Here is a 25,981-nt window from a genome sequence, read left to right as displayed (position 1 = left end):
TATCCTCATCTCTATACCGGTATAATCATCCTATCCTCATCTCTATACCGGTATAAACATCCTATCCTCATCTCTCTACTGGTGTTACCACCCTATCCTCATCTCTATACCGGTATAATCATCCTATCCTCATCTCTCTACTGGCGTTACCACCCTATCCTCATCTCTATACCGGTATAATCATCCTTTCCTCATCTCTCAACTGTTGTTACCACCCTATCCTCATCTCTATACCGGTATAATCATCCTATCCTCATCTCTCTACTTGCGTTTCCAGCCTATCTTCATCTCTATGCCGGTATAATCAATCTATCCTCATCTCTCTACTGGTGTTACCACCCTATCCTCATCTCTATACCGGTATAATCATTCTATCCTCATCTGTCTCCCCTAGTACAAGCATCCTGTCCTTATCTCTACTGGTGTTACCACCCTATCCTCATCTCTCTACTGGTGTTACCACCCTATCCTCATCTCTCTACTGGTGTTACCACCCTATCCTCATCTCTATACCAGTATAATCATTCTATCCTAATCTCTCTACCAGTGTAACCATCCTATCCTCATCTCTATACCAGTATAATCATTCTATCCTCATCTCTCTACCAGTGTAACCATCCTATCCTCATCTCTATACCGGTATAATCATCCTATCCTCATCTCTCTACTGGTGTTACCACCCTTTCCTCATCTCTATACCGGTATAATCATCCTATCCTTATCTCTATACTGGTATAATCATCCTATCCTCATCTCTATACCGGTATAATCATCCTATCCTCATCTTTATACCGGTTTAATCATTCTATCCTCATCTCTCTACTGGTGTTACCATCCTATCCTCATCTCTCTACTGGTGTTACCACCCTATCCTCATCTCTATACCGGTATAATCATCCAATTCTCATCTCTCTCCCCTAGTACAAACATCCAATCCTCATCTCTCTACTGGTGTTACCACCCTATCCTCATCTATATACCGGTATAATCATCCTATCTTCATCTCTATACTGGTATAAACATCCTATCCTCATCTCTCTACTGGTGTTACCACCCTATCCTCATCTCTATACCGGTATAATCATCCTATCCTCATCTCTCTACTGGTGTTACCACCCTATCCTCATCTCTATGCCGGTATAATCATTCTATCCTCATCTCTCTATTGGTGTTACCACCCTTTCCTCATCTCTATACCGGTATAATCATCCTATCCTCATCTCTATACCGGTATAATCATTCTATCCTCATCTCTCTCCGCTAGTACAAACACCCTATCCTCATCTCTCTACTGGTGTTACCACCCTATCCTCATCTCTATACTGGTATAATCATTCTATCCTCATCTATCTACCAGTGTTACCATCCTATCCTCATCTCTATACCAGTATAATCATTTTAGCCTCATTTCTCTACTGGTGTTACCACCCTATCCTCATCTCTATACCGGTATAATCAACCTATCCTCATCTCTCTCCCCTAGTACAAACATCCTGTCCTCATCTCTCTACTGGTGTTACCACCCTATCCTCATCTCTATACCAGTATAATCATTCTATCCTCATCTCTGTACTTGCGTTACCACCCTATCTTCATCTCTATGCCGGTATAATCATTCTATCCTCATCTCTCTACTGGTGTTACCACCCTATCCTCATCTCTATACCAGTATAATCATTCTATCCTCATCTCTCTCCCCTAGTACAAGCATCCTGTCCTTATCTCTCTACTGGTGTTACCACCCTATCCTCATCTCTCTACTGGTGTTACCACCCTATCCTCATCTCTATACCAGTATAATCATTCTATCCTCATCTCTCTACCAGTGTAACCATCCTATCCTCATCTCTATACCGGTATAATCATTCTATCCTCATCTCTCTACCAGTGTAACCATCCTATCCTCATCTCTATACCAGTATAATCATCCTATCCTCATCTCTATGCCGGTATAATCATTCTATCCTCAGCTCTTTACTGGTGTTTCCACCCTATCCTCATCTCTATGCCGGTATAATCATTCTATCCTCATCTCTCTACTGGTGTTACCACCCTATCCTCATCTCTATACCAGTATAATCATCCTATCCTCATCTCTCTACTGGTGTAACCATCCTATCCTCATCTCTATGCCGGTATAATCATTCTATCTTCATCTCTATACCGTATAATCATCCAATCCTCATCTTTATGCCGGAATAATCATCCTATCCTCATCTCTATGCCGGTATAATCATCCTATCCTCATCTCTATACCGGTATAATCATCCTATCCTCATCTCTATGCCGTTATAATCATCCTATCCTCATCTCTCTACTGGTGTTACCACCCTATCCTCATCTCTATGCCGGTATAATCATCCTTTCCTCATCTCTCTACTGGTGTAACCATCCTATCCTCATCTCTATACAGGTATAATCATTCTATCCTCATCTCTCTACCAGTGTAACCATCCTATCCTCATCTCTATACCGGTATAATCATTCTATCCTTATCTCTCTACTGGTGTTACCACCCTATCCTCATCTCTATGCTGGTATAATCATTCTATCCTCATCTCTCTACTGATGTTACCACCCTATCCTCATCTTTATGCTGGTATAACCATCCTATCCTCATCTCTATACCGGTATAATCATTCTATCCTCATCTCTCTACTGGTGTTACAACCCTATCCTCATCTCTATGCCGGTATAATAATTCTATCCTCATCTCTCTACTGGTGTTACCACCCTATCCTTATCTCTATACCGGTATAATCATTCTATCCTCATCTCTCTACTGGTGTTACCACCCTATCCTCATCTCTATGCCGGTATAATCATTCTATCCTCATCTCTACTGGTGTTACAACCCTATCCTCATCTCTATACCGGTATAATCATTCTATCCTCATCTCTCTACTGGTGTTACCACCCTATCCTCATCTCTAAACTGGTATAATCATTCTATCATCATCTCTCTACTGGTGTTACCACCCTATCCTCATCTCTATACCGGTATAGTCATTCTATCCTCATCTCTCTACTGGTGTTACCACCCTATCCTCATCTCTATACCCGTATAATCATTCTATCCTCATCTCTCTACTGGTGTTACCACCCTATCCTCATCTCTATGCCGGTATAATCATTCTATCCTCATCTCTCTACCAGTGTAAACATCCTATCCTCATCTCTATGCCGGTATAATCATTCTATCCTCATCTCTCTACTGGTGTTACCACACTATACTCAACTCTATGCCGGTATAATCATCCTATCCTCATCTCTCTACTGGTGTTACCACCCTATCCTCATCTCTATACCGGTATAATCATCCTATCCTCATCTCTATTCTGGTATAATCATCCTATCCTCATCTCTATACCGGTATAATCATCCTATCCTCATTTCTATACCGGTATAATCATCGTATCCTCATCTCTATACCGGTATAATCATCCTATCCTCATCTCTCTCCCCTAGTACAAACATCCTATCCTCATCTCTCTACTGGTGTTATCACCCTATCCTCATCTCTATACCGGTATAATCATCCTATCCTCATCTCTATACCGGTATAATCATCCTATCCTCATCTCTATACCGGTATAATCATCCTATCCTCATCTCTATACCGGTATAAACATCCTATCCTCATCTCTCTACTGGTGTTACCACCCTATCCTCATCTCTATACCGGTATAATCATCCTTTCCTCATCTCTCTACTGGTGTTACCACCCAATCCTCATCTCTATACCGGTATAATCATCCTATCCTCATCTCTCTACCAGTGTAACCATCCTATCCTCCTCTCTATACCGATATAATCATTCTATCCTCATCTCTCTACCAGTGTAACCATCCTATCCTCATCTCTATACCGGTATAATCATCCTATCCTCATCTCTATGCCGGTATAATCATTCTATCCTCATCTCTCTCCCCTAGTACAAACATCCTATCCTCATCTCTCTACTGGGTTTACCACCCTATCCTCATCTCTATACTGGTTTAATCATTCTATCCTCATCTATCTACCAGTGTAACCATCCTATCCTCATCTCTATACCGGTATAATCATTCTATCCTCATCTCTCTACTGGTGTTACCACCCTATCCTCATCTCTATACTGGTATAATCATTATATCCTCATCTCTCTACTGATGTTACCATCCTATCCTCATCTCTATACCGGTATAATCATTCTATCCTCATCTCTCTACTGGTGTTACCACCCTATCCTCATCTCTATACCGGTATAATCATTTTATCCTCATCTCTCTACTGGTGTTACAACCCTATCCTCATCTCTATACTGGTATAATCATTCTTTCTTTCATGTAATTAGCAAGAGTCCATGAGCTAGTGACGTATGGGATATACATTCCTACCAGGAGGGGTAAAGTTTCCCAAACCTTAAAATGCCTATAAATACACCCCTCACCACACCCACAATTCAGTTTTACAAACTTTGCCTCCCGTGAAGGTGGTGAAGTAAGTTTGTGCTTAAGATTCTTCGTTGATATGCGCTTCGCAACAGTTTGAAGCCCGGTTTTCCTCTCAGAGTGCAGTGAATGTCAGAGGGATGTGAAGAGAGTATTACCTATTTGAATACAATGGTCTACCTCTAGGGGATCTATTTCATAGGTTCTCTGTTATCGGTCGTAGAGATTTCTTCTCCTACCTCCCTTTTCAGATCGACGATATACTCTTATATACCATTACCTCTACTGATTCTCGTTTCAGTACTGGTTTGGCTATCTGCTATATGTAGAGGAGTGTCCTGGGGTAAGTATGTCTTATTTTTTGTGACACTCTACGCTATGGTTGGGCACTTTATATGTAAAGTTCTAAATATATGTCTATAAACTTATATTTGCCTTGATTCAGGATAATCAGTATTCCTTTTCAATTCAGACTGTCAGTTTCATTATTGGGATAATGCATTTAGTTATTTTTTCTTACCTTGAAAAATTTCATTTGGCCTTTTTTCCTGCATGCTGTTAGGCTCGCGGGGGCAGAAAATGTTTCTTTTTATTACGTCATTTTTTGGCGCATACTTTTTTGGCGCAAAATTTTTTTTGTCATTTCCGGCGACGCAATTACACCGGAAGTTGTATTCTGTTACGCATGCGTATTCAGACTTTTTTTGCGCCAAAAAAATGTGGGCGTCTTTTTTACTCACATTATTTAAACATTTCTCTTTCATTGCTTCTGGTTTCTAGAAGCTTATTATTTTGCATTCTTTCCCATTCCTGAAACTGTCATTTAAGGAATTTGATAATTTTGCTTTATATGTTGTTTTTTCTATTACATATTGCAAGATGTCTCTTCCTGAACCTGGATCAAAATCCTCTAATGGACAGACGCTGCCTGATGCTGGTTCTACCAAAGTTAAGTGCATATGTTGTAAACTTGTGGTAACTGTTCCTCCAGCTGTAGTTTGTGAAAGCTGTCATGATAAACTTTCCAATGTTTCCATTAGTAATAATCCTTTACCTGTTGTTGTTCCTTCAACATCTATTGTTGAGGATGTTCCTGTTAATGTAAAATAATTTGTTTCTAATTCTATTAAGAAGGCTCTGTCTGTTATTCCTCCTTCCAGTAAACGTAAAAGGTCTTTCAAAACTTCTCACTTTTCAGATGAATTTTTAGGTGACCGCCATCATTCTGACTTATCTGTTTCTGATGAGGTTTTTTCCGGTTCAGAAGATTCTACTACAGATATTGATAAATCTTCATATTTATTTAAGATGGAGTTTATTCGTTCATTACTTAAAGAAGTTTTGATTGCTTTAGATATGGAGGAGTCCAGTCCTCTTGATACTAAAACTGCTAAACGTTTAAATTCGGTTTATAAACCTCATGTGTTAATTCCGGAGGTTTTTCCAGTTCCTGATGCTATCTCAGATGTGATTGCTAGGGAATGGGATAGTCTTCATTTACTCCTTCTCCAAGGTTTAAGAAATTGTATCCTGTGCCATCTGATAGATTGGAGTTTTGGGATAAAATCCCTAAACTCGATGGGGCTATCTCTACTCTAGCCAAACGTACTGCTATTCCTACGGCAGATAGCACTTCATTTAAAGATCCTTTAGATAGGAATATTGAATCTTTTTTGAGAAAAGCTTATTTGTGTTCAGGTAATCTACTTAGACCTGCTATCTCTTTGGCTGATGTTGCTGCAGCTTCAACTTTCTGGTTGGAGGCTTTAGTGCAACAAGTGACAGATCATAATACATATAGCATTGTTAAACTTCTTCAACACGCTAATAACTTTGTCTGTGATGCCATCTTTGATATCATTAGAGTTGATGTCCGGTATATGTCTTTAGCTATTTTAGCTAGATGAGCTTTATGGCTTAAATCCTGGAATGTAGATATGACTTCTAAGTCAACTTTGCTTTCTCTCTCTTTCCAAGGTAATAAGTTGTTTGGTTCTCAGTTGGATTCTATAATTTCAACTGTTACTGGAGGGAAGGGTGCCTTTTTGCCTCAGGGCAAAAAAATCTAAAGGTAATTACAGGGCTGCTAATAGTTTTCGTTCCTTTCGTCAGAATAAGGAGCAGAAGCCGATCCTTCCCCTAAAGGAACAGTTTCCGGTTGGAAACCTAATCCAGTCTGGAGTAAATCCAGGCCTTCCAGAAAGTCAAAACCAGCCCCTAAATCCGAATGAAGGTGCGGCCCTCATTCCAGCTCAGCTGGTAGGGGGCAGGTTACGATTTTTCAAAGATGTTTGGATCAATTCGGTTCACAATCTTTGTATTCAGAACATTGTTTCGCAAGGGTACAGAATAGGTTTCAAAGTAAGACCGCCTGTGAGAAGATTCTTTCTCTCACGCATTCCAGTCAATCCAGTGGAGGTTCAGGCGTTTCTGAAATGTGTTTAAGACCTAGAGTTAGCTGGGGTAATTTTACCAGTTCCAGTTCTGGAACAGGGTCTGGGGTTTTATTCAAATCTATTCATCGTACCAAAGAAAGAGAATTCTTTCAGACCGGTTCTGGATCTAAAAATATTGAATCGTTATGTAAGGATACCAACATTCAAAATGGTGACAATAAGAACTATTCTGCCTTTTGTTCAGCAAGGGCATTATATGTCTACAATAGACTTACAGGATGCATACCTGCATATTCCAATTCATCCAGATCACTATCAGTTTCTGAGATTCTCTTTTCTAGACAAGCATTACCAGTTTATTGCTCTTCCATTTGGTCTAGCAACAGCGCCAAGGATCTTTTCCAAGGTTCTCGGTGCCCTACTCTCTGTAATCAGAGAACAGGGTATTGCGGTATTTCCTTATTTGGACGATATCTTGGTACTTGCTCAGTCTTCACATTCTGCAGAATCTCATATGAATCAACTTGTGTTGTTTCTTCAAAAACATGGTTGGAGGATCAATTTACCAAAGAGTTCCTTGATTCCTCAGACAAGAGTAACCTTTTTGGGTTTCCAAATAGATTCAGTGTCCATGACTTTGTCTCTGACAGAAAAGAGACGTCTGAAATTGGTTTCAGCCTGTCGAAACCTTCAGTCTCGATTGTTCCCTTCGGTAGCATTATGCATGGAGATTTTAGGTCTCATGACTGCTGCATCGGACGCGATCCCTTTTGCTCATTTTCACACAAGGCCACTCCAGCTTTGTATGCTGAACCAGTGGTGCAGGGATTATACAAGGATATCACAAATAATATCCTTAAATCCCAATGTTCGATCATCTCTAACTTGGTGGATGGATCACCATCGTTTATTTCAAGGGGTCTCTTTCGTTCGTCCAATCTGGACTGTGATCTCAACAGATGCAAGTCTATCAGGTTGGGGAGCTGTATGGGGATCTCTGACAGCGCAAGGGGTTTGGGAATCTCAGGAGGCGAGATTACCAATCAACATTTTGGAACTCCGTGCGATTTTCAGAGCTCTTCAGTTTTGGCCTCTTTTGAAGAGAGAATCTTTTATTTGTTTTCAAACAGACAATGTCACGACCGTGGCATATGTCAATCATCAAGGGGGGACTCACAGTCCTCAAGCTATGAAAGAAGTATCTCGGATACTTGTATGGGCGGAATCCAGCTCCTGTCTAATTTCTGCGGTTCACATCCCAGGTGTAGACAATTGGGAAGCGGATTACCTCAGTCGCCAGACGTTACATCCGGGCGAATGGTTTCTTCATCCAGAGGTTTTTCTTCAGATTGTTCGACTCTGGGGTCTTCCAGAAATAGATCTGATGGCCTCTCATTTGAACAAGAAACTTCCCAGGTATCTGTCCAGATCCCGGGATCCTCAGGCGGAAGCAGTAGATGCGTTGTTAATTCCTTGGAATTATCATCCTGCTTATATCTTTCCGCCTCTAGTTCTTCTTCCAAAAGTGATCTCCAAAATTCTATTGGAGCATTCATTTATACTGCTGGTGGCTCCAGCATGGCCACACAGGTTTTGGTTTGCAGATCTTGTTCGGATGGCCAGTTGCCAACCTTGGACACTTCCATTAAGACCAGACCTTCTATCTCAAGGCCCATTTTTCCATCAGGATCTCAAATCATTAAATTTGAAGGTATGGAGATTGAACGCTTGATCCTCAGTCATAGAGGTTTCTCTGACTCAGTGATTAACACTATGTTACAGGCTCGTAAATCCGTCTCTAGAAAGATTTATTATCGAGTTTGGAAGACTTACATCTCTTGGTGTTCTTCTCATAAATTCTCCTGGCATTCTTTCAGAATTCCTAGAATTTTACAATTTCTTCAGGATGGTTTGGATAAGGGTTTGTCTGCAAGTTCTTTGAAAGGACAAATCTCTGCACTTTCTGTTCTTTTTCACAGAAAGATTGCTAATCTTCCTGATATTCGTTGTTTTGTTCAGGCTTTGGTTCGTATCAAGCCTGTCATTCAGGCCCATTTATCAAGCTCTGTACGGAGCTTGAAGGGCCGTTTTTCTGGCGAGTCTTCAGACTCGCCAGAAACACAAGTTATGAAGCAGCGGTCTAAAGACCGCTGTTTCATAACCCTGTCCGCCTGCTCTGAGCAGGCGGACAGGAATCGCCGGAAATCAACCCGATCGAAAGCTCCCTGCTGGCGGCCGATTGGCCGCGAGTCAGCAGGGGGCGGCGTTGCACCAGCAGCTCTTGTGAGCTGCTGGTGCAATGTTAAATGCGGAGAGCGTATTGCTCTCCGCATTTAGCGAGGTCTTGCGGACCTGATCCGCAGTGTCGGATCAGGTCCGCAAGCCCTTTGATAAATGGGCCCCCCAAAGTCAATCTCTCCTCCTTGGAGTCTTAATTTGGTTTTGAAGGCTTTGCAGGCTCCTCCGTTTGAGCCTATGCATTCTCTGGGCATTAAATTACTTTCCTGGAAAGTATTGTTCCTTTTGGCTATCTCTTCTGCTAGAAGAGTTTCTGAGTTATCTGCTCTCTCTTGTGAATCTCCTTTTCTGATTTTTCATCAGGATAAGGCAGTGTTACAGACTTCTTTTCAATTTTTACCTAAGGTTGTGAATTCTAACAACATTAGTAGAGAAATTGTTGTTCCTTCATTATGTCCTAATCCTAAGAATTCTAAGGAGAGATCTTTACATTCTTTGGATGTAGTTAGAGCTTTGAAATATTATGTTGAAGCTACTAAAGATTTTAGGAAGACTTCCAGTCTATTTGTTATCTTTTCTGGTTCCAGGAAAGGTCAGAAGGCTTCCGCCATTTCTTTGGCGTCTTGGTTAAAGTCTTTGATTCATCATGCTTATGTAGAGTCGGGTAAGTCCCCGCCTCAAAGGATTACGGCTCAATCTACTAGGTCAGTTTCTACTTCCTGGGCTTTTAGGAATGAAGCTTCTGTTGATCAGATTTGCAAAGCAGCAACTTGGTCTTCTTTGCATACTTTTACTAAATTCTACCATTTTGATGTGTTTTCTTCTTCTGAAGCAGTTTTTGGTAGAAAAGTACTTCAGGCAGCTGTTTCTGTTTGATTCGTCTGCTTATAATTTCAGTTTTTTTCATTATAAAGATTAAAACTTTTGATTTGGGTTGTGGATTATTTTTTCAGCGGAATTGGCTGTCTTTATTTTATCCCTCCCTTTCTAGTGACTCTTGCGTGGAAGTTCCACATCTTGGGTATCTGCTATCCCATACGTCACTAGCTCATGGACTCTTGCTAATTACATGAAAGAAAACATAATTTATGTAAGAACGTACCTGATAAATTCATTTCTTTCATATTAGCAAGAGTCCATGAGACCCACCCTTTTTGTGGTGGTTATGATTTTTTTGTATAAAGCACAATTATTCCAATTCCTTATTATTTTGATGCTTTCGCTCCTTTTATCACCCCACTTCTTGGCTATTCATTAAACTGAATTGTGGGTGTGGTGAGGGGTGTATTTATAGGTATTTTAAGGTTTAGGAAACTTTGCCCCTCCTGGTAGGAATGTATATCCCATACGTCACTAGCTCATGGACTCTTGCTAATATGAAAGAAATTAATTTATCAGGTAAGTTCTTACATAAATTTTGTTATCCTCATCTGTCTACTGGTGTTACCACCCTATCCTCATCTCTATACCGGTATAATCATTCTATCCTCATCTCTCTACTAGTGTTACCACCCTATTTTCATCTCTATGCCGGTATAATCATTCTATCCTCATCTCTCTACTGGTGTTACCACCCTATCCTCATCTCTATACTGGTATAATCATTCTATCCTCATCTCTCTCCCCTATTACAAACATCCTGTCCTTATCTCTCTACTGGTGTTACCATTCTATCCTCATCTCTATACCGGTATAATCATTCTATCCTCATCTCTCTACCAGTGTAACCATCCTATCCTCATGTCTATGCCAGTATAACCATCCTATCCTCATCTCTATGCAGGTATAATCATCCTATTCTCATCTCTCTGCCGGTATAATCATCCTATCTCGCCTCTCTACCTTTATTACTATCCTACCCTTATCTCTCAACCGGTATAACCATTCTATCCTCATCTCTCTAATGGTATAATCATTCTATTCTCATCTCTATGCCGGTATAATCACCCTATCCTCATCTCTATGCTGGTATAATCACCCTATCCTCATCTCTATACCAGTATAATCATCCTATCCTTATCTCTCAACCGGTATAACCATTCTATCCTCATCTCTCTAGCGGTATAATCATTCTATCTTCATCTCTATGCCAGTATAATCACCCTATCTTCATCTCTATGTCGGTATAATCATCCTATCCTCATCTCTCTACAGGTGTAACCATCCTATCCTCATTTCTCTGCCGGTATAATCATCCTATCCTTATCTCTCAACCAGTATAACCATTCTATCCTCATCTCTCTAGCAGTATAATCATTCTATCCTCATCTCTCTAGCGGTATAATCATTCTATCCTCATCTCTCTAGCGGTATAATCATTCTATCCTCATCTCTCTAGCGGTATAATCATTCTATCCTCATCTCTCTAGTGGTATAATCATCCTATCCTCATCTCTCTACTAGTATAATCATCCTATCCTCATTTCTATACCAGTATAATCATCCTATCCTCATCTCTATACCGGTATAATCATCCTATTCTCATCTCTCTGCCGGTATAATCATCCTATCCTCACCTCTCTAGCGGTATAATCATTCTATCCTCATCTCGTTAGCGGTATAATCATTATATCCTCATCTTTCTAGCGGTATAACCATTCTATCCTCATCTCTCTAGCGGTATAACCATCCATCCTATCCTCATCTCTCTACCGGTGTTACCATCCTATCCTCATCTCTCTGCCGGTATAACCATTCTATCCTCTCTCTACCAGTGTTATCCTATCCTCCTATCTCTGCTGGTATAATCACCCTATCCTCATCTCTCTGTCAGTATAACCATTCTATCCTCATATCTCCAGCGGTATAATCATTCTTCCCTCATCTCTCTACCATTATATTCATTCTATCGTCAACTCACTACCTGTATAATCATCCTATCCTCTCTCTACTGGTATTACCATCCTATCCTCATCTGTCTACCTGTATAACGATCCTATCTTCATCTGTCTGCCAGTATAACCATTCTTTCCTTATCTCTTTACCAGTATATTCATCCTATCCTCATCTGTCTACCAGTATTACCATCCTATCCTCCTCTCTCTACCGGTATTGCCATCCTTTCCTCATCTGTCTACCGGTATAGCCATCCTATCCTCGTCTCTCTACCGGTATAACCATCCTATCCTCATCTCTTTCCCAGTATAACCAGTATAACCAGTTCATCCTCACATCTCTCTAGCCTATTTTCACACCTTTTTCAGTATTACCAGTAAATTATCACCTATATCCTATGTAAAACTGTATCTTTCTTTGGACAGATGTGGAAAGCTTCTGTAGGACACAAGGTGAATGTATCAGCCGAAGCAGCAGATGACTGGGAAACAGATCCTGATTTTGTGGTAAGTTTTTATATTTATAGAGAAGAAGCAGAGAACACAACCATTGACATTTTATGCTCTCACAACAGTAGAGGGTAAAACACTGGGTCTGAAAGTACACAACACACAAAAGTGATAGGTACTGCAGTTTATACAGTTATATAAAGGTATAGTGCCTACTCTGCAAGTATATACAGTATGTAGCAGAGCTCTGTTACTGTGTTCCACAAGATATGTGGGAACGCAGCAGTATCTCTACTAGGGGGTCTCCCTTCCTCTGTCCAAACCCCGGTACAGCACCTGCTCCCAGGTTGGTATTGCTACCTCTGCCTATGACACTTCTACCAGGCAGTTGCTGAGACTGGGGTCAAGCACCCGGCTATATCTCCCCCAGTTGGGCAGGTCCCACTGGATGTTCTGGCACGTTTAAGCCCCTCTCCTATGCCACTCCATAGGTATTGGTTTCTTTGCCCCACTGCTTCTTCCAGGGAGGTGATGACTACTTTGCTTGCACTGTCTTTAAAAAGATATTTGGGGCTCACAGTGCCAGCTCTACAAACAGGGCCAAAGACTGAAAAAGGACAATGATCCAGAAGAGTTAAATGCATATAGACCAATTTTGTTGTTAAATAGCAATTCTAAAATCCTCGCTAGTATCATTGCACAAAGGTTAAAGTTAGTGATTGGTCCGTTAATACACAAAGATCAGATTGGCTTCATACCGGGTAAAAAATCAACTACCAATTTGAGGAAATTGCAATTAACTATTGACTATTACTGGCACCAACTTAATAGAAAGAGGTCCTTATCCAAAGTAGACATCGCTATTATAGCAATTGACGCAGAAAAAGCGTTTGATACGTTCACGTGGGACCATCTTCTTAGATTTGTTCAAACCATCTACAAAAACCCCTTGGCCAACATTTTAGTCAATGGATGTATTACCCAATATTTTGCAGACGATTTATTAGTCTTCCTGAAAGATACGAGAAAAAACATTCCCATATTAACTCAAATCTTAGAAAAGTTTAGTTCCTTCTCTGGTTACAAAGTAACTAAATCAGAAATGTTTTAGATTTATAAAACAAAAGTAGCTACAAAAAAGAAACAAAGGATGATCTGAAATATTTAAGTATCAAATTTGCTAGAGACCCGAAAAATTGGTATAAGTTGAACTACCCCCACATTTTTGCGAAAATATTCGACTTATCAACCTGGCCCATATTTCCATTATCTCTGTCAGGTAAATTCAATCTGATTAATATGGTGACGTTCCCTAAATTGATATATTTAGTGCAAAACCTACCGTTCTTTATTAAACGCAAAGACTTGTTATTTAAGCAAAAGTGTGTGGGGTATTTGTGGGGTAAAAGATGAAGGGCCTTAGCTTTTGAAAAAATGTCCTATTTTAGAAGGGAGGGTGGAATGTCTTTCCCTGATGTTGAACTATATAATTCTGTATTTGGAAACTTGCAATGGATTGGTTAACGGAAACGGAGAACTACTCAATTATGGGGTTAGAAGAACAAATAGTTAGCCCTTATTCTTTATAACATTGTAAAGGACACTTACCACTAGCGGGTCTATTTATCAAGCTCACAACGGAGGCTCGCCAGAAACACACGTTATGAAGCAGCGGTCTAAAGACCGCTGCTCCATAACCTGTCCACCTGCTCTGAGGCGGCGGACAGAAATCAACCCGATCGAATAAGATCGGGTTGATTGACACCCCCTGCTAGCGAATCTGCAGGGGGCGGTATTGCACCAGCAGTTCACAAGAACTGCTGGTGCAATGATAAATGCGGACAGCGTATGAGGTCGGCATTTATTGATGTGCGGCGGACATGGTTCGCTATAGCGGATCATGTCCGTCCGCACAATGATAAATGGGGGCCTAGGAGTTAAAACTGTGGTAACTTTTAAAACCAAGATATGCGCTTGGCAAAAAATTGTCAAAATAACACAAGCCAATCCTAGCTGGTCTAAATATCATACAATAATGCGAAACCCTGATTTGGAACTGGTGAGAAGATCAAGTAAAGGAAAGGACTTACCTATCTTGAGCAGTTAAAAGATACACAAAAGAATTAAAAAACCAATATAACCTCTGATAAAGAATTGTTTGCATATTTGCAGGTACAACATTTTCTTTCATGTAATTAGCAAGAGTCCATGAGCTAGTGACGTATGGGATATACATTCCTACCAGGAGGGGCAAAGTTTCCCAAACCTTAAAATGCCTATAAATACACCCCTCACCACACCCACAATTCAGTTTTACAAACTTTGCCTCCTATGGAGGTGGTGAAGTAAGTTTGTGCTAGATTCTACGTTGATATGCGCTCCGCAGCAGGTTGGAGCCCGGTTTTCCTCTCAGCGTGCAGTAAATGTCAGAGGGATGTGAGGAGAGTATTGCCTATTTGAATGCAATGATCTCCTTCTACGGGGTCTATTTCATAGGTTCTCTGTTATCGGTCGTAGAGATTCATCTCTTACCTCCCTTTTCAGATCGACGATATACTCTTATATATATATACCATTACCTCTGCTGATTCTCGTTTCAGTACTGGTTTGGCTTTCTACAACATGTAGATGAGTGTCCTGGGGTAAGTAAGTCTTATTTTTGTGACACTCTAAGCTATGGTTGGGCACTTTATTTATAAAGTTCTAAATATATGTATTCAAACATTTATTTGCCTTGACTCAGAATGTTCAACATTCCTTATTTTCAGACATATTTGGGATAATGCATTTGTTTCAATCATTTTTTCTTACCTTAAAAAATTTGACTTTTTCCCTGTGGGCTGTTAGGCTCGCGGGGGCAGAAAATGCTTCATTTTATTGCGTCATTCTTGGCGCGGACTTTTTTGGCGCAAATTTTTTTTCTGTTTCCGGCGTCATACGTGTCGCCGGAAGTTGCGTCATTTTTTGACGTTTTTTTGCGTCAAAAATGTTGGCGTTCCGGATGTCGCGTCATTTTTGGCGCCAAAAGCATTTAGGCGCCAAATAATGTGGGCGTCTTTTTTGGCGCTAAAAAATATGGGCGTCATTTTTGTCTCCACATTATTTAAGTCTCATTATTTATTGCTTCTGGTTGCTAGAAGCTTGTTCACTGGCATTTTTTTCCCATTCCTGAAACTGTCATTTAAGGAATTTGATCAATTTTGCTTTATATGTTGTTTTTTCTTTTACATATTGCAAGATGTTCCACGTTGCAACTGAGTCAGAAGATACTTCAGGAAAATCGCTGCCCGGTGCTGGAGCTACCAAGCTAAGTGTATCTGCTATAAACTTTTGGTATCTGTTTCTCCAGCTGTTGTTTGTATTGCATGTCATGTCAAACTTATTAATGCAGATAAAATTTCCTTTAGTACTGTTACATTACATGTTGCTGTTCCGTCAACATCTAATTTTCAGAGTGTTCCTGATAACATAAGAGATTTTATTTTTTAAATCCATTAAGAAGGCTATGTCTGTTATTTCTCCTTCTAGTATACATAAAAGTATTTTAAAAACTTCTCTTTTTTCAGATGAATTTTTAAATGAACATCATCATTCTGATACTGATAATGGTTCTTCTGGTTCAGAGGTTTCTGTCTCAGAGGTTGATGCTGATAAATCTTTGTATTTGTTCAAGATGGAATTTATTCGTTCTTTACTTAAAGAAGTATTAATTGCATTAGAAATAGAGGATTCTGGCCCTCTTGATACTAAATGTAAACGTTTAAATAAGGTTTTTAAATCTCCTGTAGTTATTCCAGAAGTGTTTTCTCTCCCTGATGCTATTTCTGAAGTAATTTCCAGGGAATGGAATAATTTGGGTAATTCATTTACTCCTTCTAAACGTTTAAGCAATTATATCCTGTGCCATCTGACAGATTAGAGTTTTGGGACAAAATCTCTATGGTTAATGGGGCTGTCTCTACTCCTGCTAAACGTACTACTATTCCTATGGCAGATAGTACTTCATTTAAGGATCCTTTAGATAGGAAGATTGAATCCTTTCTAAGAAAAGCTTACTTATGTTCAGGTAATCTTCTTAGACCTGCTATATTTTTAGCGGATGTTGCTGCAGCTTCAACTTTTTGGTTAGAAGCTTTAGCGCAACAAGTAACAGATCATAATTTTATAGCATTATTATTATTCTATAACATGCTAATAATTTTATTTGTGATACCATCTTTTGATATCATTAGAGTTGATGTCAGGTATATGTCTCTAGCTATTTTAGCTAGAAAAGCTTTATGGCTTAAAACTTGGAATGCTGATATGTCTTCTAAGTCAACTTTGCTTTCCCTTTCTTTCCAGGGTAATAAATTATTCGATTTTCAGTTGGATTCTATTATCTCAACTGTTACTGGAGGGAAGGGAACTTTTTTTACCAAAGGATAAAAAAATCTAAGGTAAATTTAGGTCTAATAATCATTTTCGTTCCTTTCCTCACAACAAGGAACAAAAGCCTGATCCTTCATCCTCAGGAGCGGTATCAGTTTGGAAACCATTTCCAGTTTGGAATATATCCAAGCCTTATAGAAACCTGTAGCCAGCTCCTAAATACCCATGAAGGTGCGGCCCTCATTCCAGCTCAGCTGGTATGGGGCAGTTTACGTTTTCTTTTAAGGTACAGAATTGGCTTCAAGTTAAGGCCTCCTGCAAAGAGATTTTTTTCTTTCCCATGTCCCAGTAAACTCAGCAAAGGCTCAGCATTTCTGAAATGTGTTCCAGATCTAGAGTTGGCTGGAGTAATTATGCCAGTTCCAGTTCTGGAACAGGGGCTGGGGTTTTATTCTATCTCTTCATTGTACCAAAGAAGGTCAATTCCTTCAGACCAGTTCCGGATCTATCTATATTGAATCGTTATGTAAGGATACCAATATTCAAGATGGTAACTGTAGGACTATCCTGCCTTTTGTTTAGCAAGGGCATTATATGTCTACAATAGATTTACAGGATGCATATCTGCATATTCCGATTCATCCAGATCACTTTTAGTTTCTGAGATTCTCTTTTTAGACAAGCATTACCAGTTTTGTGGCTCTACCGTTTGGCCTAGCGTCAGCTCCAAGAATTTTTTTCAAAGATTCTCGGTGCCCTTCTGTCTGTAATCAGAGAACAGGGTTTTGGTATTTCCTTTTTTGGACGATATCTTGGTACTTGCTCAGTCTTCACATTTTCGCAGAATCTCATACGAATCGACTTGTGTTGTTTCTTCAAGATCATGGTTGGAGGATCAATTTACCAATCAGTTCATTGTTTCCTCAGAAAAGGGTAACCTTTTTAGGTTTCCAGATAGATTCAGTGTCTATGACTCTGTCCTTGTCAGATAAGAGAAGTTTAACATTGATATCAGCTTGTCAAAACCTTCAGTCAAAATCATTCCCTTTGGTAGCCTTATGCATGGGAAATTTTAGGTCTTAGGACTGCCGCATCGGATGAGATCTCCTTTGCTCATTTTCACATGCGACCTCTTCAGCTCTGTATGCTGAACCAGTGGTGCAGGGATTACACAAAGATATCTCAATTAATATCTTTAAACCGATTATACGACACTCTCTGACATGGTGGACAGTTCACCATCGTTTAGTTCAGGGGGCTTCTTTGTTCTTCCGACCTGGACTATAATCTCAACAGATGCAAGTCTTACAGGTTGGGGAGCTGTGTGGGGGTCTCTGACGGCACAAGGGGTTTGGGAATCTCAGGAGGTGAGATTACCGATCAATATTTTGGAACTCCGTGCAATTTTCAGAGCTCTTCAGTCTTGGCCTCTTCTGAAGAGAGAGTTGTTCATTTGTTTTCAGATAGACAATGTCACAGCTGTGGCATACATCAATCATCAAGGAGGGACTCACAGTCCTCTGGCTATGAAAGAAGTATCTCGAATTTTGGTTTGGGCGGAATCCAGCTCCTGTCTAATCTCTGCGGTTCATATCCCAGGTATAGACAATTGGGAAGCGGATTATCTCAGTCGCCAAACGTTGCATCCGGACGAATGGTCTCTTCACCCAGAGGTATTTCTTCAGATTGTTCAAATGTGGGAACTCCCAGAAATAGATCTGATGGCTTCTCATCTAAACAAGAAACTTCCCTGGTATCTGTCCAGATCCTGGGATCCTCGGGCGGGGGCAGTGGATGCATTATCACTTCCTTGGAAGTATCATCCTGCCTATATCTTTCCGCCTCTAGTTCTTCTTCCAAGAGTATTCTCCAAGATTCTAAGGAATGCTCGTTTGTCCTGCTGGTAGCTCCAGCATGGCCTCACAGGTTTTGGTATGCGGACCTTGTCCGGATGGCCTCTTGCCAGCTGTGGACTCTTCCGTTAAGACCAGACTTTCTGTCGCAAGGTCCTTTTTTTCATCAGGATCTCAAATCCTTAAATTTTAAGGTATAGAGTTTGAACGCTTGATTCTTGGTCAAAGAAGGTTTCTCTGACTCTGTGTTTAATACTATGTGACAGGCTCGTAAATCTGTATCTAGTGAGATATATTATAGAGTCTGGAAGACTTATATTTCTTAGTGTCTTTCTCATCATTTTTTCTTGGCATTCTTTTTGAATACCGAGAATTTTTCAGTTTCTTCAGGATTGTTTGGATAGAGGTTTGTCCGCAAGTTCCTTGAAAGGACAAATCTCTGCTCTTTCTGTTCTTTTTTCACAGAAGGATTGCTAATCTTCCTGATATTTCATTGTTTTGTACAAGCTTTGGTTCGTATAAAACCTGTCATTAAGTCAATTTCTCCTCCTTGGAGTTTGAATTTGGCTCTGGGGGCTTTTCAAGCTCCTCCTTTTGAACCCATGCATTCTTTGGTCGTTATATTACTTTCTTGGAACGTTTTGTTTCTTTTGGCCATCTCTTCTGCCAGAAGAGTCTCTGAATTATCTGCTCTTTCTTGTGAGTCTCCTTTTCTGATTTTTCATCAGGATGAGGCGGTGCTGCGAACTTCTTTTGAATTTTTTACCTAAGGTTGTGAATTCTAACAACCTTAGTAGAGAAATTGTGGTTCCTTCATTATGTCCTATTCCTATGAATTCTAGGAGAAATCATTGCATTCTTTGGATGCTGTTAGAGTTTTGTATTATTTGTCATCTTTTCCGGTTCTAGAAAAGGCCAGAAAGCTTCTGCCATTTATTTGGCATCTTGGTTGAAATCTTTATTTCATCATGCTTATGTCGAGTCGGGTAAAACTCCGCCTCTAAGGATTACAGTTCATTCTACTAGGTCAGTTTCTACTTCCTGGGCGTTTAGGAATGAAGCTTCGATTGATCAGATTTGCAAAGCAGCAACTTGGTCCTCTTTGCATACTTTTTCTAAATTCTACCATTTTGATGTGTTTTCTTCTTCTGAAGCAGTTTTTGGTAGAAAAGTACTTCTGGCAGTGGTTTCAGTTTGAATCTTCTGCTTATGTTTTTCATTAAACTTTATTTTGGGTGTGGATTATTTTCAGCAGGAATTGGCTGTCTTTATTTTATCCCTCCCTCTCTAGTGACTCTTGTGTGGAAAGATCCACATCTTGGGTAGTCATTATCCCATACGTCACTAGCTCATGGACTCTTGCTAATTACATGAAAGAAAACATAATTTATGTAAGAACTTACCTGATAAATTCATTTCTTTCATATTAGCAAGAGTCCATGAGGCCCCCCTTTTTTGTGGTGGTTATGATTTTTTTGTATAAAGCACAATTATTCCAATTCCTTATTTTATATGCTTTCGCACTTTTTTCTTATCACCCCACTTCTTGGCTATTCGTTAAACTGAATTGTGGGTGTGGTGAGGGGTGTATTTATAGGCATTTTAAGGTTTGGGAAACTTTGCCCCTCCTGGTAGGAATGTATATCCCATACGTCACTAGCTCATGGACTCTTGCTAATATGAAAGAAATGAATTTATCAGGTAAGTTCTTACATAAATTATGTTTTTTTAATGAAATTATTAAAGAATATTCTGAGGACAGTGCAAGGGTAATAATAAGACCAACCTTAAACATAGACAAGCTAGGGAATCATTCTGTCTTATATAAAACACTAAAACTTTTCAAGGCCTAAAGAACATGGAAAAGATAGCCATCAATTGGCATTAGTGATGTCGCGAACCTAAAATTTTGCATTCGCGAACGGCGAACATGAACTTCCGCAAATGTTTGCGAATGGGCGAAACGGGCGAACTGCCATAGACTTCAATAGGCAGGCGAATTTTAAAACCCACAGGGACTCTTTCTGGCCACAATAGTGATGGAAAAGTTGTTTCAAGGGGACTAACACCTGGACTGTGGAATTGCCGGAGGGGGATCCATGGCAAAACTCCCATGGAAAATTACATAGTTGATGCAGAGTCTGGTTTTAATCCATAAAGGGCATAAATCACCTAACATTCCTAAATTGTTTGGAATAACGTGCTTTAAAACATCAGCAATGATGTTGTATCGATCAGGTAGTGTAAGGGTTACGCCCGCTTCACAGTGACAGACACGCGCGCGTGCACGGGAGGGGGCGGGCGGGCGTGTGCATGCATGGGGAGGGAGCGGGTGGGAACCGCTACACTACAGAAAAAAATGTTTTTATAAGTGGGAGAAAGGGGTGCAAAATATTTAGTACTTGGAAATCTAAGTGATCTTGGAGCGGGTGGGGGATTGGTCTTGGGGGGGGGGGAAGCTAAACTACAGAAAAATGAAATAAAAATAAAAAAAAAAACATTTTATTTGCAAACTGGGTACTGGCAGACAGCTGCCAGTACCATATATGGCCCCCAATAAGGCAGAGGGGGAGGGTTAGGAAGCTGTTTTGGGGGGGATCAGGGAGGTTGGGGGCTAAGGGGGGGATCCTACACAACAGCATATGTAAATATGCTAAAATATATATATATTAAAAAAAAAGATACCTTTTATTTTAGTACTGGCAGACTTTCTGCCAGTACTTAAGATGACAGGGATAATTGTGGGGTGGGGGAGAGAAGAGAGCTCTTTGGGAGGGATCAAGGGGTCTGATGTGTCAGGTGGGAGGCTGATCTCTACACTAAAGCTAAAATTAACCCTGCAAGCTCCCTACAAGCTACCTAATTAACCCCTTCACTGCTGGCCTTCTAATTACCAAAAAGCAACGCCAAAGCCATATATGTCTGCTATTTCTGAACAAAGGGGATCCCAGAGAAGCATTTACAACCATTTGTGCCATAATTGCACAAGCTGTTTGTAAATGATTTCAGTGAGAAACCTAAAATTTGGAAAAATGTAATTTTTTTTTTTTTTGATCGCATTTGGCGGTGAAATGGTGGCATGAAATATACCAAGATGGGCCTAGATCAATACTTGGGGTTGTCTACTACACTAAAGCTAAAATTACCCCAAAAAGCTCCCAAAAAGCTCCCTACATGCTCCCTAATTAACCCCTTCACTGCTGGACATAATACACGTGTGGTGCGCAGTGGCATTTAGCGGCCTTCTAATTACCAAAAAGCAACGTCAAAGCCATATATGTCTGCTATTTCTGAACAAAGGGGATCCCAGAGAAAAATGTACAACCATTTATGCCATAATTGCACAAGCTATTTGTAAATAATTTCTGTGAGAAACCTAAAGTTTGTGAAAAAGTGAACAATTTTTTTTTATTTGATCGCATTTGGCGGTGAAATGGTGGCATGAAATATACCAAAATGGGCCTAGATCAATACTTTGGGTTGTCTTCTAAAAAAAAAATATATACATGTCAAGGTATTTTCAGGGATTCCTGACAGATATCAGTGTCCCAATATAACTAGCGCTAATTTTGAAAAAAAAAATGGTTTGGAAATAGCAAAGTGCTACTTGTATTTATGGCTCTATAACTTGCAAAAAAAGCAAAGAAAGTGTAAACATTGGGTATTTCTAAACTCAGGACAAAATTTAGAAACTATTTAGCATGGGTGTTTTTTGGTGGTTGTAGATGTGTAACAGATTTTGGGGGTCAAAGTTAGAAAAAGCGTGTTTTTTTCCATTTTTTCCTCATATTTTATAAAAAAAATTATAGTAAATTATAGGATATGATGAAAATATGGTATCTTTAGAAAGTCCATTTAATGGCGAGAAAAACGGTATATAATATGTGTGGGTACAGTAAACGAGTAAGAGGAAAATTACAGCTAAACACAAACACCGCAGAAATTTAAAAATAGCCTTGGTCCCAAACGGACAGAAAATGGAAAAGTGCTGTGGTCATTAAGGGGTTAATGTACACTACTGTTACACCAGATATGAGTTGCACTGGGGTGACACTGTGCCCTTGCAGGCACTGAAACGCACACATGTGAAGGAAACTGACTGCTATTATTTCACAGTCAAAAAAGTGTTGTTTTTTTTAAATGTACACTACTGTTACACCAGAATCAGATATGAGTGGTGGCACTGGGCAAGTGGGCACAGTATACGCTGTGAACCTGGCACACACACTGGCAGGCAACTGCAATTAGATTACACAGGGAAAAAAAAAAACAGACTGATGTTCTAGCCCTAAAAAGGGCTTTTTGGGGTACTGTCCTTACAGCAGAGATCAGATGAGTCCTTCAGGACTGTAGTGGACACTGAATACACTAGCCTAGCTATCGATTTCCCTATTAAATCAGCAGCAGCTACACTGTCCCTCCTCTCACTAAGAATGTGGCTTCCAAATGAATCTAAAATGGATGCTGTCCAGGAGGTGGGAGGGTCTGGGAGGGAGGGTCTGCTGCTGATTGGCTGGAATGTGTCTGCTGACTGTGAGGTACAGGGTCAAAGTTTACTCAATGATGACAAATAGGGGGCGGATCGAACATCGCATATGTTCGCCCGCTGCGGTGAACGTGAACAAGCTATGTTCGCCGGCGAACTATTCGCGACATCACTAATTGGCATCAATCAGATATAATCCAAAGACGCTTTCAATTAACAGCTAAGGCAACATTAACAGCTTCGTGGAGAGAATCTCATACAAAAATAATTGATAGAATATATATTACGCCTGCACTGAAAATAAAATGGGATAAGTTATCCACTAACAAATGTTGCAAATTTAGCTTCCCAGCAGCACCTGATTTATATTATCATTACTTCTGGAGTTGTCCAAAAATTCAAAAATTCTGGCATATGATAAACTATTGGTTGAACAAAATAAATAAAAAAGAGATTAAGCTATTGGATGAACATATTTTTTTATATGGAGAAACAATAAATAACAAATTTGTGAACACAGTAATTCTAATAGGCAGATCCCTAACGTTACAATTTTGGAAGTCTAAAAAGAATCCCAATTTGGTAGAATGTATTAATAAAGTTAAGGGCCAGTTAATAGTAGAACAATATGATACTTCAATAAATTCAGAAACCAAAATTAAACTTTCTTTAGTAAATGCAAAAAAATGATAGTCATACCCTAGAGAAATTCAAACTTTATTCATTTTTCCCTTTAGGGGATCAGAGTTCTTGACTTATGCAAAAGAAAGAAATGAATATCCCAACATAACGGCAATGAGCAATGAGAGGAAACCCTTTTTTCCCCCCGTTTCCTTTTTTATTTGGTAAAGATCCCAACATAACGGCAATGAGCAATGAGAGGAAACCCTTTTTTTTTCTCCCCGTTTCCTTTTTTATTTGGTAAAGATCCCAACATAACGGCAATGAGAGGAAACCCTTTTTTTTTCTCCCCGTTTCCTTTTTTATTTGGTAAAGATCCCAACATAACGGCAATGAGAGGAAACCCTTTTTTCCCCCCGTTTCCTTTTTTATTTGGTAAAGATCCCAACATAACGGCAATGAGCAATGAGAGGAAACCCTTTTTTTTTCTCCCCGTTTCCTTTTTTATTTGGTAAAGATCCCAACATAACGGCAATGAGAGGAAACCCTTTTTTTTCTCCCCGTTTCCTTTTTTATTTGGTAAAGATCCCAACATAACGGCAATGAGAGGAAACCCTTTTTTTTCTCCCCGTTTCCTTTTTTATTTGGCAAAGATCCCAACATAACGGCAATGAGAGGAAACCCGTTTTTTTTTCTCCCCGTTTCCTTTTTTATTTGGTAAAGATCCCAACATAACGGCAATGAGAGGAAACCCTTTTTTTTCTCCCCGTTTCCTTTTTTATTTGGTAAAGATCCCAACATAACGGCAATGAGAGGAAACCCTTTTTTTTCTCCCCGTTTCCTTTTTTATTTGGCAAAGATCCCAACATAACGGCAATGAGAGGAAACCCGTTTTTTTTTCTCCCCGTTTCCTTTTTTATTTGGTAAAGATCCCAACATAACGGCAATGAGCAATGAGAGGAAACCCTTTTTTTTTCTCCCCGTTTCCTTTTTTATTTGGTAAAGATCCCAACATAACGGCAATGAGAGGAAACCCTTTTTTTTCTCCCAGTTTCCTTTTTTATTTGGTAAAGATCCCAACATAACGGCAATGAGAGGAAACCCTTTTTTTTCTCCCCGTTTCCTTTTTTATTTGGTAAAGATCCCAACATAACGGCAATGAGAGGAAACCCTTTTTTTTTTCTCCCCGTTTCCTTTTTTATTTGGTAAAGATCCCAACATAACGGCAATGAGAGGAAACCCTTTTTTTTTCTCCCCGTTTCCTTTTTTATTTGGTAAAGATCCCAACATAACGGCAATGAGAGGAAACCCTTTTTTTTCTCCCCGTTTCCTTTTTTATTTGGTAAAGATCCCAACATAACAGCAATGAGAGGAAACCCTTTTTTTTTCTCCCCGTTTCCTTTTTTATTTGGTAAAGATCCCAACATAACGGCAATGAGAGGAAACCCTTTTTTTTTCTCCCTGTTTCCTTTTTTATTTGGTAAAGATCCCAACATAACGGCAATGAGAGGAAACCCTTTTTTTTTCTCCCCGTTTCCTTTTTTATTTGGTAAAGATCCCAACATAACGGCAATGAGAGGAAACCCTTTTTTTTCTCCCCGTTTCCTTTTTTATTTGGTAAAGATCCCAACATAACGGCAATGAGCAATAAGAGGAAACCCTTTTTTTCTCCCCGTTTCCTTTTTTATTTGGTAAAGATCCCAACATAACGGCAATGAGAGGAAATCCTTTTTTTTTCTCCCCGTTTCCTTTTTTATTTGGTAAAGATCCCAACATAACGGCAATGAGAGGAAACCCTTTTTTTTTTTCTCCCTGTTTCCTTTTTTATTTGGTAAAGATCCCAACATAACGGCAATGAGAGGAAACCCTTTTTTTTCTCCCCGTTTCCTTTTTTATTTGGTAAAGATCCCAACATAACGGCAATGAGAGGAAACCCTTTTTTTTCTCCCCGTTTCCTTTTTTATTTGGTAAAGATCCCAACATAACGGCAATGAGCAATGAGAGGAAACCCTTTTTTTTCTCCCCGTTTCCTTTTTTATTTGGTAAAGATCCCAACATAACGGCAATGAGCAATGAGAGGAAACCCTTTTTTTTCCCCCCGTTTCCTTTTTTATTTGGTAAAGATCCCAACAAGGTATTGGACAACAATGTCTTATAATTTTGCTAAAGAAGTGGCTATGTGGGTTGTGATTATGTCTGGAAAATCGCCTTGTGTGGCGTTAAAGGGACACTGAACCTGATTTTTTTCTTTTGTGATTCAGATAGAGCAGCAATTTTCTAATTTACTCCTATTATCAAT

At 39.7% G+C, this 25,981-nt stretch overlaps 1 protein-coding gene across 1 annotated transcript in view; it reads left to right on the top strand.

The window, feature by feature from the left end:
- The window catches only part of LOC128662504 (hematopoietic lineage cell-specific protein-like), a 783,082-nt gene that overhangs the window by 132,840 nt on the left and 624,261 nt on the right, over positions 1-25,981 (top strand). Inside the window, 1 exon segment of the mRNA XM_053716283.1 lies at positions 12,328-12,482. Coding sequence (XP_053572258.1) covers positions 12,328-12,482 — 155 coding nt within the window.

This window comes from Bombina bombina, chromosome 6 (genome assembly GCF_027579735.1).
Source record: "Bombina bombina isolate aBomBom1 chromosome 6, aBomBom1.pri, whole genome shotgun sequence".
Taxonomy (NCBI): domain Eukaryota; kingdom Metazoa; phylum Chordata; class Amphibia; order Anura; family Bombinatoridae; genus Bombina; species Bombina bombina.
Note: the sequence above shows the minus strand (reverse complement) of the source record. Positions and strands in the feature narration are given on the sequence as shown.